The sequence below is a fragment of the Sorex fumeus genome, unplaced genomic scaffold, assembly GCF_029834395.1.
Source record: "Sorex fumeus unplaced genomic scaffold, SorFum_2.1 ptg000037l, whole genome shotgun sequence".
NCBI lineage: Eukaryota > Metazoa > Chordata > Mammalia > Eulipotyphla > Soricidae > Sorex > Sorex fumeus.
In genome coordinates this window covers 78,263,923-78,277,216 of record NW_026606094.1, presented here as the reverse complement: position 1 = coordinate 78,277,216, position 13,294 = coordinate 78,263,923, and the positions used below count along the sequence as shown (strand labels likewise).

The window sequence follows — 13,294 nt, the reverse complement described above, 5'->3', positions numbered from 1 at the left end:
TTAAGCAAACTCCATGTGCCACAGATGAGTGAGATCACCCAGTATTGGCTCTTCTCTCTCTGGCTTATTTCACTAAACACTTCACTAACGACACTTCTGCTTTCATCCAAACAGCAAACTACAAACTTTCATCATTTTTTTCTCTGTGTGTGTGCATTTACTGTTGGACATTTGAGTTTTCCTCCCATGTTTGGGTATTCTAGTAAGTGCTGCAATGAACACACTTTAGTGTGTGTGTGTGTGTGTGTGTGTGTGTGTGTGTGTGTGTGTATCTTTTTGAATAAATATTTTTGTGCTCTTGGGGTAGATGCCAAGAAGTAGAATGGCTGGGTCACAGAGAACCTCCGTTCTCACTGTTGAGATTTCTCCATACTATTTTCACGAAGACTGAACCAAACAACATTCCAATAGGGATGAAGGGGTTCTTCATCACATCTGCACCAGTGGTCTCTTTGAAATGACATATGCCATTCTCCTGGGTGCAAGATGGTATCTCAATGTTCTTGGATTTGCATTAGTCTGATAATAAGTGAGGATGGACATTCGTTCACATGCCTACTGGATGCCCATGTACATGTCTTCTTCAGAAAAGTGTCTATTCATTTCCTCCCCATTTTAGGTGGGGTTCTTGTTTATTTTTGTTTTTGTTGTCATGCTTTGTGAGTACTTTACATATGTGGGATATTAGCTCTTTATCTGACATATGGTGTTCAAATATGTTCTCCCATCTAATAGGTGTCTTTTTATTTTAGCTTGCTATACAAAACCTTTTAGTTGATGTAGTCCTATTTGTTTGTTTTTGTTTTTATTTTCTTTGCCAATGGAGTCAAATCACTGATGATATCTCTCAGTTCTATACCCTGGAGTGTTCTGCTTTATGTCTTCCTTGATGTATTTTACGGATTTGGGGCTAATCTCAAGGTCTTCAGTCCACTGTGAATTAACCTTTGTGTGTGATTTGGGTAGTGGATCCAGTTTCCCTGTTCTGCCTGTGGCTACCTAGTTTTCCCACCACCATCTATAGGAGGCTTTCCTTGCTCCATCCCCTGCATGTGCCCACCTCCTCTGTCATAGATGGAATGTTCTCTGATGGTTTATCTCTGGGAGAGCAGATACTTTATACTTTGCGGGGGGAAGAGAGTGAGGATCAGAGCTGGTAGTGCTCTGGGCTTATTCCTGGTTCTGATGCAGGAGTGACCCTGGTGGGGCTCAGAGGACCATATGTGGTATTAGGGATCAAAAAGGCAAGCATTTAACCCCTGTACTGCCTTGTCAGTCCAAGAGCAGGTCATTTTATTCATTTGTATTAAGACACCATGATTTACAAAGTTGTTCATAATAGGGTTGTTTCAGGCATACCATGTTCCAACAGCAGTGTCGCCACCAGTGTGGCCTTCCCTTCTCCAGAGTCCCCATGTTCCCTCCTACCCCCAGCCTGCTCCTTGGTAGGCAAATAACAAAGTTATTTCATATTGCTTAAGAGCAGGTCATTTTAAAGTAACTCAGACTGGGCGCTGCTTTGTTTTCTCTGGCAACCTGGTTTCCAATCCAAGTCATATTCTGCTAGTTGAAATGAGTCTGTATTTATAACACAGACCAGAGTTAGTGGGGTGAATCAGGGCAGAGGAGGGCGGGAATGGCTGCACCAGGTGCAGGGAAGGCAAGTCCAGGCCCAGATGCTCACATGGGATGTCAGGTTTATTTCTACAAAGACAGAAAAATCTCCAAAACATTTTCCCAGGAGTTGGAGTTCAAATTCACCATGAACAGTGACTCTCAAAGGGTACTGCCCAGTCTGAGCAGTACAGTGCTGGGCCTCTGTCCATCAGGGCCAGCGTGTTGGGCCAAATATCACCAGAAACCCCTGAGTCCAGGAGGAGGCCCATGGGATGCCCCCTCCCCCCGTTATACATGTATTCATATGGTGTCCAAACATGAAGATTAATGCTGGTTTTTGTTGTTGTTGTTTTTTTTTTCTTTTTGAAGCATCAGGGATGGAACCCAGGGCTGCACAGAGGCAAGGCATGTTCTCTAACACTGAGTCACACCCTCAGCCCAGAGCCTCAGATACATGACAGAACTGATAGTCCTGTCAGCAAATCTGACAAAGCTTAACTGAGAACTAGGCAATTCAACAATACTTGAGGATTTCAAAACTCCACTTTCAAGAAGAGACAGAACAAGATAGATAATTGACAGGAAATAAGGCTCAGTGTCAGTGAATATATGTCCCAAACAGACCTACAGATGCCACAGAACATGCTGACCAACAATGGCAAACACACTATTATTGATTGACTAACTGGGGCCACACCAGGCAATGTTTAGGGGCTTCTCCTGGTGGTGCTTGGGGGACCATGTGGGATGCTAGGGATTGAACATGGGTCAGTCGTATGCAAGGAAAGTGCCCTGCATGCCGTACCATCTCTCCAGCTCCAGCAGACACACTTTCTGAATGCACGTGGAGCATGTTTCAGAAGAGTCCACCCAGCAAACCATAAAGTGAACCTCAATGCACTTTAACTGAACTCAAGCAAAGTGTATTCTCTAAGCTCAGTGAAAAGGAATGAAGTTAGAACTCAGCAGCAGGAAGAATTTGGGGGAAATCCACATCTGGGAGAAGATGAAATCATACAATAACCCACTGGTCAAAAAGGAAGTCTATGAATGCTTTGAAATGAGCAGAGAGATTTAACATGCAAAGACTTCTGGGATTCAGCAAGGCGATATTTACTAATAGAAATGTTTCCATCAGGAAAGAATAAAGAGTTCACATCAATAATCTGCACTTTCTCCACAAGACAGTGGAAAAGGAGAGCAAATGAGATTAAAGTGAAAGAAATAAGAGCAACTGAGCAAGCTAAGTAAAATAAAGGATTAAAAATATAATGAAGGATATCAGTGAGACCAAAGTTCTTTGACCATCTCAACAAGTGAGAAGCCTTTATATTGACCTGTAGGATTAAAACACCCATGACATGGCAGAGTCCAGTGTGGAGTACCATGAGCCCTCTCAGACTTGTGGGTGGGGGGCAGGGTTTCCACCAGCCTCACCCAGCACTGCTCCCTTTGAAAGATAGACAGCTCCTGTGTCACCTAGTTTTGCCTCTCACGTCTTCGGAGTTGATGACTGTTACCCTCGTGGATGCCATTCTGATAGAGCTGGAGCTGGAAGCATGGGGTTGGCTGTCAGCACAGGAAAAGGAGCCACATGGGCACAGAGGCTTAGCTATGAGCTGACCATTCCCAAAACCAGACCATCCTTTGGGAGCTGGCAGAGTGGCCATGCAGCTCTGCAGTCCCTGGGAGCAGAACTCTGTCACTGGACATCTCTGGTTTGCTCAGGTCTCTTGGCCTTAAAGCGTGTAGGGGTATCTCTCAGCCCCGAGCTCACACTCAAGTGAATTTTAAAATATTTCTCCCCTTTTTATCTATACATCTACAATCAATTAAGCTGAGAAGAAGTGAAAGTCACAGTGCATGAAGATGACATAACAGGGTCATTAAGGAGAGGGTGAGCTGGGGACAGAACCCTGCAGAGCACACGGTGCACCCCTACAAGGTGAGCTCTGACCACACTCTCACTGTGCATCTCTGTCTCTCAATGACATCACCATCTTTTTCTTTTGGGGACACACGTGGTTCTGTGCTCAGAGGTCACTCCTGATAGGGCTCAGGGGCCTTGTATGGTGTTGGGGATTCTACCTGGGTTGAGGGCATAAAGTCAAGTGCCTATTCCTGTGCTATCACTCTGGCTCCTAAATTACTTCACAATTTAGAATATATAATTTCTATATAAAATCATTCTACATTTATAAAAAAGACAGCAATTGCATACTCTATTTAAAAATGTCGGACCGGAGTGATAATAGAGTGGGCAAGGCATTTCCCTTGCATATGTCTGATCTGGGTTTGATCCTTGACACCCCACATGGCCCTCTGAGTCCACCAGGAGTGATCCATGAGCACAGAGCCAAGAGTAAGTCCTGAGCACTACCAGGTGTGGCCCCAAATCAAAACCAAATAAAAAATAAGCAAAAACCCAACAACAAAAATGTTATACAAAATTCCTCCAGAATAACTTTTGATTATAAAGAACAAATCACTGTCCTACCATTGTTCATCGATTTTCTCGAGTGGGCCCAGTAACGTCTCCATTGTGACCATTGTTACTGTGTTTGGCATATCGAATACATCACGGGCAGCTTGCCAGGCTCTGTCATGTGGGCGAGATACTCTTGGTAGCTTGCTGGGCTCTCCGAGAGGGGTGGAGGAATCGAACTCGGGTTGGCCATGTTGGCCGCTTGCAAGGCAAACGCCCTACGCACTGTGCTATCGCTCCAGCCCAAAGAACAAATAATTTTTTTAATTTAAATTTCATTTAAATACTGATACAGTTCTAGAGCTGAAACTGATTAGAGACCAAAGCTTCAAGATTTTTTTTCTTAAACAGAAACATTTTGGGTGAAACTGCAAGTTGGAGAAGAGAAGCTATGATTTATCAGACTAACTGGGCCAGGGACCAGGCTCCTATGGACTAGGTGAGCAGGGAGGGAAGGACGTTGCCTGCAGGGTAAGAATTTACTTGCAAGAAAACAATCAGTCCAAAGAAAAAAAGAAAATCAGGACAGCAGCAAGAGCAAAGTGGAACATTTCTGTGAGTGTCAGACCCTCTCAGGTTCAGGGTGGTCTGGCTGTCTAAAGAATAAATCCTGAGCTCTGCGGGCTACAACCTAAAATCCAAACAAGAAAAATGATGATAACAAAAACCAAAACAAAGCTTGCTCTGACATGCGTATTATTCTCCCACTGGATTGGACTGTTTTCTTAAGGCACACTCTCAGGAATGGGATCTCTGGAGGAGTGTCCCGGCCAAGGGCCCCGCTGCCCGAGCTACAGAGCACAGCTCCTGGGCATCCCTCCACCAGGAGTGGGAGCACAGACGATATCTTGGCTCCAGCACGACCAGGAGCATTTCCAATCCGCTGCTAGTGCCACCAATCCAAACAGACCCCACAGGGATCTGTTTCTCTTTGACAGTCGGCAAAGCTAAGGGCAAAGCTAAGTCCCCTATTTGGGGACTGAGTTTGTGCTCACTTCAAATTAAAGCTTTTCATAAACAGACGGGTGAGGGAACCCCTAAATATACATGCTATCTCATGGCAATCTGAAAGGAATAAGAAGAAAATTCATCATCTTCGAGAAAACAAACTAAGTGAGCTGGCTCCCAAGTCATTGCAAGACGCTCCACTTTCTGGGGCCCCAGCCCAGAGCCCTGCCAGAGTGTTGGGCTCCAAAAGGAGCCTTACTCTGCTTATTGCCTGTCTGAGGAAGGCAGAGAGCTTCTGCTGACAGGTGCAGGTGGGCAACAAGTTATGATGCGATTCATCACAATTACACACAGATCTGAGTCAGGCTGCTAGGGAAAAAAATCCAACAGCCACATGACTGACTAGTCTACCTGAAGGCGCATGCATGGGGCAAGGTAATCAAGGGGTGCGTGCCACAGTCTCACCATGACCATGAGACAGAATTCAAATAGTAATGAATACAGAAGGCCATTCTTTAAGTAAAAAAAGTTTGTACATGTGTATATGTATCTATGTATGTGTTTATATGTGTATATGTGTATATATACACGTGCATGTATATGTGTATATATACACGTGCATAGATATGTGTATATGTGTACATGGGCACATGTGTATGAGCATGCATGTGTACATGAACACATGTGTGTAAGTGTGTGTATATGCACCTATGTACATGCACACATGTGTATGCATATGCATACATGTACTCTTTGGGGTCTCGGTATGCAGGGTTCCCTCCCAGGGTGCTCAGGGACTGACTCGGGGTAGTGAGGGGGTAGCGTCCCCCTCATGCATTCCTGGGGCTCCCATGCAGCGCCACCACCCACAGTCTAGAGTGCCCCCAACTATCTCCACATGTGGAGTGCTGCACCCCACCCTGGTCTCTTCTTCAGTCTCCGGTCCCCTGCTTCTCCTGGGGTCTATCAGCCACCACATGCCTGTGTCTGTTCTGCTACCAGTTCCACTGTTTGAGGGCTTGTCACCTGTTCTCCAGCTTGTGAGTCAGGGACAGAGCCCATGGGCCTCTCTCCTCCCCGGGACATGGGGATGACAGGAGGGACTCCCAGGATGGGCCCACACCCAACTCCCTGCCCTGGTACTGCATGCTGGCAGGAAACGACCAGGTAGCATGAGATTGTTTAGAACGTTTCCCTCAGCTCCAACATTCTGGCACTCCACATTTGCCATTCAAAAGTCTTTGGCATATAGTGCAACTTCAGCCTAGAGGCACATAAACAAAGGAAGCAAGACAGATCATAGTGCAGAACATGCTAACGCCAGTAATAACAAAGCTCGAGATGCACGTGTGTGTGTGTGTGTGTGTGTGTGTGTGTGTGTGTGTGTTCAGACGACACCATCACCAGAAGAGACCCAGCGACCTTTAGTTACTCGGCTACTTCTGTGATCTCCGTGCAGACTGGTGAAATGTGTGCGTGCTCCACCTCACACCAGGCCATTCTGGGGGCCTCTTCAGACTCTGGGGTAGGAAAAGCAGACTGAGAGCTCACTCAGAGCAACAGTGGATAGAACCCAGCAGGCATTTCATTCTTGCCAACCTGGCTGGTGGGTGGCGATGGACAATACCTTGCTTTAACATCCTTTCATGCCAAAAGAACCATCTCACATTGAACTTCTCAAGAAGGAGGAAAATGATGATGAAGAGGAAGATGGTAAGAGTGAAGAAGATGGTGATGGTGAAGACAAGTCAGTGGGGATGACCATGAGTGCAGTGGCGGGATATTAGCTTCCATCGTCCTGTGCTCACTAGTCACATATTCTTTCATCTCCTATTGTTACCTCGCCTGACTGTCATTAAAACCCCAGGGAGGTAGGCATAATTGTGACTCCCTCACCCATGTTAGAAAGAAATAAGGGACCTGAGAGAGGCCTGAGTGGGCTGAATGCAGGCTCCACATGTGAGAGGCCCGGGTTCAATTCCCAGCACTCCGTGCTCAGGGGTAGCTCTGAGTGGTGCGTGGGGTGAGTGGTTCCCCCACGCACCACTCAGAGCTACCCCTGAGCACGGAGAGAGGAGTAGCCTCTGAGCACTGCTTGGATGTGCAGTCCCAGAAAACAAACCAATAAAAAGAAGCTCAGGTGGTGAGTGATTTGCACCAGAGGCTCCTTGGCTGCCACAGGACAGAGGGGCCTTGAGCCGCCCATGCGTGCTGGCCCTGAGGCTCAGAGCTGGGAACAAGGCACCAAAGAGCTGTGTGAGGGCCGGGTCTGCTCACATGGGCAGCTTCGGGGGAAGCCTGGGCCTCTGGTGGGGTGAGCTGGGGTTTTACTGGGCCCCTGTGGAGACCAAGGCCTCCCGGACCAGACAGCCAAGTGATTGTTTGCAGCTTTGCAGGAAGCCGTTTGAAAGGGTCATTGAAAAATGATCTTTCTAAATCAAGCTGCACCAACATTTTCATTTCCTTTCATGAATGCCACATCTAAAGGCATTTTACGGGTTTGCTTTTCAAGCCTGGGAAACAAGCTGTGTGACTTAGGTGCTGAAAATCAGAAGCGTCCCAGCCTCGCCACAGACAGCCTGCGAGCTGAGGCGGGAAACCGTCTAAGGCCTGCCCCTTCCTGCTGGCCCAGAGCGACTGGAGCCCAAAGCACATCCAAGCCCAGAAAATCCTTGTAGCATTGGGTCATGTTCTGAAGCTGACGCCAATCACAGACTCTGCTCACGATTCTGGCCATGGCTTTACCTGAGAGTTGCAGTGAAAGAAGCTAGACAACCAGCCCAGGCTTCAGAGATGACTTTTGAAGCAACAAGTCAGTCACGTGCCTGATGTTAGTGGTGAAGCTCAGAGAACTGGCCATGAGGGCCCTCACCCCTGCCCCCCATCTGTAACATGGAATCAAACCTGGGAGCTTCTGATGGCCGGAGGGGGCCTGGCCTGCGCTCACCCTCCCATCTTTGTGGACACTTGCTGTGAGGGAGAAGAGAAAGAAACCCTGGAGACCCCCGCACCCAAGGAGCTGGGACACGGAGACAAGCCAGAAAACAGGGACATGCCCGTGCCTCAGGCTGGAGGAGCACGAGAGCAGAACAGGCCACAGAGGAGCCAGGAGCCATGGACAGTGGGGAGGGAGCTGGCAAAGCAGGTAGTCGACCAGGGTTCAATCCCCAGGGTCCCAGAGGGTCTCCAAGCACAGCCAGAAGTAACCCCCGAGTGCAGAGCCAGGAGTAAGCTCTGAGCACATTTGAGTGCGGCCCAAAAAACAAGAAAAGAAAACAAGTCCAGGGGCTGGAGTGATAGCACAGTGGGTAGGGCGTTTGCCTTGCACGTGGACCAACCTGGGTTCGATTTCCAGCATCCCATATGGTCTCCTGAGCACTGCCAGGAGGGATTCCTGAGTGTAGAGTCAGGAGTCAGCCCTGAGCATCGCCGGGTGGGACCCAAAAAGCAAAAAAAAAAAAAAGAAAAAAAAAAGAGAAAGAAAGAAAGAAAACAAGTCGGGGCCGAAACTTTGAGAAGGATCCCTGAGCAGGTGGCTAGCATACGGGGCACGGCTGGCCCGCATGCAGCAAACAAAACTGTCCACGTACACAATGGCCCCCAGCCAGGCATGCGGCTGCTACTTAAGGTGCAATTGAGACCCCAAAGCTGCCTTTATTAGGATGAGGAGGCCAAGTGTATGGGCTTATTCTCGAAGCTTCAACTGTGAGAATGGCCCCCAAGGGGAATGAGAAAATCCGACCACAGAGAAAGGTTTCTGAACTCACAGCAGCCCAGAATGCACTGGGAATCAACCCCAGCAACGTGGGGGTCCCAGGTGTTTCCAAAGGAAAGTTTGGAAAGCCCAGCCCTAAGGCCCCCTCCATTAAGGCAGCTTCTCTTGTAGACTTCTATGCGATGAGGAAGGAATAACCAAGGAATCGAATTGGCCACAAAAGCAGCAAGCCGACACCAGGCATTTTGCTGCCACAGTTTGCCCTGGAGACACCACTGGCAGGAACCATGTGACGGCTAGTGATCAGCATGGAACTCTCTCCTTTAGTGGGGTGGCACCTCGGGCGCTGCTGGGGAATGGCTGTTTCCAGCACTCAGCAGACTTGGCTGAATGGTCCAACGTGAGGTCCCAGACTGTACTGTTACATGGGGCCAGTGGGACCTGGGCTTTCGCCGGCAGTGTTCAGGGTGCCCTGAGGGACCGGGAACTGAACTGGGGTCTCAGGCTTGGCACAGTCAACCTCTGGGATCCTGGCCTGATGCACTCAGTCCCTGGGGCCTGTGAAACGCAGATGGAGCCAGTGGGTGGGGGAGACTTGAGATCCCGCAGTCCAGCAGGGCTGAGAGTCGGCAAGGAAATGCGTGCTTGTGTCTGGACTCCTGCTCTCTGATTATCTGTACAGGAGGAGAAGAATCGGGGAGTCGGGGGCCTGCTGGAAAAGGAACGAACTCTGCCGTACAAACTGGCCAGTCTCGCTGCAGAAAAACCACCACAAGGAAGAAGCCTCTGGGGAGATGCAAAATGTCATTGGCCACCAAGTTCAGGGAAACAGAGGGCCTGGACACTGCCCCGGACTGGCCTATTGCTTTCCTGGGACACGGATGCCTCACACACGAGTAGAATGAGCAAAGGAGTAACATGGAGGCATGGCTCCTGGCTGTTTCCAGGGAGTATGAACTCAGGAAAGCCAGCTGCTGGCTTTGACGGGAGAGAGGAACAGAAGGACCATCTCAGCCTTAGGGAGGAGGAGGGGAAGGAAGGAGGAATAATAAGAACATCGGTAGTTAGTCTCCTATTTTGTTACTTTATGTTCCCCAGATGACTGCAATTTTTCTATGTCTGGCCCTATCTTTCTGACTCATTTCACTTAGCATGCTACTTTCCATGTAGTACCACTTGTATATAAGTTTCATGACTTCATCTTTTCTAACAGCTACAGCACCCAAAAGGAGAGAGAGAACAAAGGGGAATGCCCTGCTACAGAGGCAGAGTGGAATGGGGGGGGGGAGGGGAGGGATGCTGGGATCAGTGGTGGTGGAGAATGGGCACTGGTGGAGGGATGGGTACTTGATCATTGTATAACTGAAACCCAAGCACAAAAATTTGTAAATCTACAACTGTACCTCATGGTGTTTCACTAATAAAAACCTTTAAAAAAAAAAGAGCATTGGTAGTTCCCGGGGTTACGGAGAGCAAGGAACTGCACTGAGTCCTTCACACTGACTCTGCTTCAATGTTCCTCTGATTTCCCCTGAGTGTGGCTCCTTCCAGCCCTGCTTCTTTCCTGTGCCCCCAGTCTACTGGCTGAGTCCTCCTGTCATGCCCTGACTCTCCCCACCCCCATTTATGTGATTTTCACCTGTGGCCCCTTGGAATATCCTGGGGACCTGTGGGGGGAGGCACAAGGCTCCTGGCTGGGAAAGGGTGGGTGACTTCATCTACAAATCCCTGTGAATAGATTTGCGTTTATTGACTGATAAATGCTGCAACAGGGAGGATGAGCTAGCAAGACCATCTTAGGCGGGGCAGGTGGACCCCATTCACACCCAATGCAGCAGCAGCCTCAGCATCCCCCTCAGCCAGCGCCCTATGCCTCCTCTGCTGGATTCCACACAGTCAGGTCACCCCAAGTGTGTCCCCTGCACGTCAGACAGTACCACGTCCCCCAAGACCCCAGTGATGTTCCCGGTGCCTGTGTTTCCATTATAGGGATGTACCCGGGTGTGGCTTCAGTCCTAAGAAGGATGCCACATGGACCTGCAGGGGCCACAGGAACTCCCAGAAATGCTTTGGGAGGGGTCGCTCTGAGCAAGGTTTAAGAACAGTCGAAAATCCACGTCTGCTTCCCCCCCCCTCCGTTCTCCCCCCTCCCCGCCCGTCTTGTCTTTCCTTTGCTCCATCCACACAAGCAGAGTCATGGCTCCGGGAAGCCAGCGCTTTCCTGCTTCAGTGAGATGAAAGGTCCTCTCCCGAGTTTACCAGAGATGCAGGTTCCAAGAACCTTGACCTTCCTCAAGGACTTACTGCCTGGATTCCTAAGTCCTGGTGAAAGAAATCATCACACCCATGCACGCCTGCCGGCAGCACTTCAGAATTGCTAAGGACAAGGCCACTTTCTCGCATGCAAAGTCACTCAGTGACTTCAGGCAAAGTCAATACTGATGGAATACTTTCTCTACGATCCATACTCGGAACCAGCCTTCACCTGACACCCGTTGGGGCTGGACCTAGTGACTCAGAGTAGCTGGATGTGGATGAAGAATTAATAAAAGTAGTCAGGAATTCATAGCTGCCGAGTGCTTTGGCCTTGGAGAGCCCTTCCGCTATCCTGTCTGAATTGGTTCTCAAGCTGGACCTCAAGGTTAGGCGGTCAGTGTGACCCTGAGAGGGGAAGTGAGGTGGGACAGTGCTCACTCCACCCGCTGGTGTTCTATTTTATTTAATTTTGGTGGAGAAGGAAGCAGCAGTGCTCAGAGAATCTGGTGTGCATCTCCCAGAAGCCTCTGGTCAGCAGGGTCTGTGGATGCAGGGCTCCGTGGGGGTGGGGACTGAGTTGGCCCCATGCAAGGCACACATGTCCACCCCATCTGCCTCCCATGCTCTCTTTTAAATAATTTACTTGTCTAAGTGCTGAAATTTTAGTAGACTCTTCCAAACACTCAAGCCCTATGACTGAAGCACTCTCCTTTGGTGTTAGCCTCTCGAGCATGCTGCCTTTAAAGTAGGTGTTGATCTTGTGGATGTGGGCCAGTCTCTAGGAGAGAGAGAATAGAGGGGAATGCCCTGGCACAGAGGCAGGGTCGGGGTGGGGGGCTGGGGGATGGGAGGGATACTGGGATCCGTGGTGGTGGGAAATGGGCACTGGTGGAGGGATGGGTATTTGACCATTGTATAATTGAAACCCAAGCACAAAATTTGTAAGTCTACAACTGTACTTCATGGTGTCTCACTAATAGAAATAAAGAAAGAAAGAAAGAAAGAAAGAAAGAAAGAAAGAAAGAAAGAAAGAAAGAAAGTAGGTGTTGATTCACTGACGGCTGTCAGGGGAGCTTCTGGGCAGCAGCTGGGCCACAGGCTGCAGGGGCACACGGCTGCAGGGGCCCGGCTCTGAGTGGTTCGCAGCAGGACAGACCCTCTCGGGGCCCAGTGGTTCACTGATTTGAGTGAGGAACTTTTCTGTCCTTTGAAGGAGCCTAAAGGCACCAGAGGTCGGGGAGAGAGGCTGAGGACTAAGGGCCTTGCTGTGCACACGACCGACCCCGTTTAATCCCTGCACTGCTGGTGCAGCTTGGAGCACCTGAGCACCACAGCCTGGGCCCTCGAGTGGAACAAGCATGTCCAGTTGATCAGGAATCAGCAGGAGGGCCTCCTGAACCCCACCTGGGAGGCCCTGTTTCCCACGGGGGAGCAAGCTCATGGGCTTGTTTATTTCAACAGAGAAAGCGCTGGTCCCAGAAATGCATGCAGGCTTCAAGTCCTCACTTCCCATCCACTTCAATTTTCCCTCCAGTCACGTGACCCTGCTGGACCCAGTTCTACCGTCCAGCTGCCTCTCAGTGCAGAGGAGGAGCGAAAAGACCAATGCCACCAGGCACAGGGCAGGGTGCGGCGGGCAGGGGTTGGGGGGGTGGCAGGCACAGGAGGCTTGGGGGTAGGGGGTTGTCTTGTTTTGTTTTGGTGTTGGAGCCACACCCACAGTGCTCAGGACTTACTCCTGGCTCTATGTTTAGGGATCACTCTGCTGGGCTCGGGGGACCATATGGGGTGCCGGGATGGAACCGGGTCTGTGTGAAGGCAAATGCCTTTCTTGGGGTCCTCTCTCAGGCCAGTGTTTTGAGGCGCAGAGAGAACAGCATACAGCAGGGGTCGCCGGTGCCTTCAAACTACCATGAGGAAGCCAGGCAGAAGGAACTTGATAGGTGCTGACCCACTGGACCAGCACAGGCGCTGTGATCGGAACCACCACCACTCAGAACACACAACCACAAACCCACAGGGCATGGAGTGCTGTTTGGGGCGACAGGAAATGGAATTTTTCCTGTGTGGCACTTTGCGCTCTTTGCAAATGTGGGCTAGGAAAGACAAAATGTTTACCTTTTCCAGGGCCTCTCGGTCAAGTAGTTCTTGCACAGCTAGAAGCTTGATGCTGAAAGAAAAAGAAAATTAAAACCACACTTGAAAACCACTCGCTTCAGGTCACCAGAACAAGAACAAGAAGTCCGAAATTTGAGCCTGTATCTGTCACCTCC

The 13,294-nt window shown here is 49.6% G+C and overlaps 1 protein-coding gene across 1 annotated transcript in view; it reads right to left on the bottom strand.

The window, feature by feature from the left end:
- EEPD1 (endonuclease/exonuclease/phosphatase family domain containing 1) overlaps positions 1-13,294 on the bottom strand; it is a 97,623-nt gene that overhangs the window by 21,617 nt on the left and 62,712 nt on the right. The window contains exon 2 of the mRNA XM_056118402.1: positions 13,140-13,191. Within this exon, the coding sequence (XP_055974377.1) occupies positions 13,140-13,191 (52 nt within the window). The remainder of the gene's footprint in view (positions 1-13,139; positions 13,192-13,294) is intronic.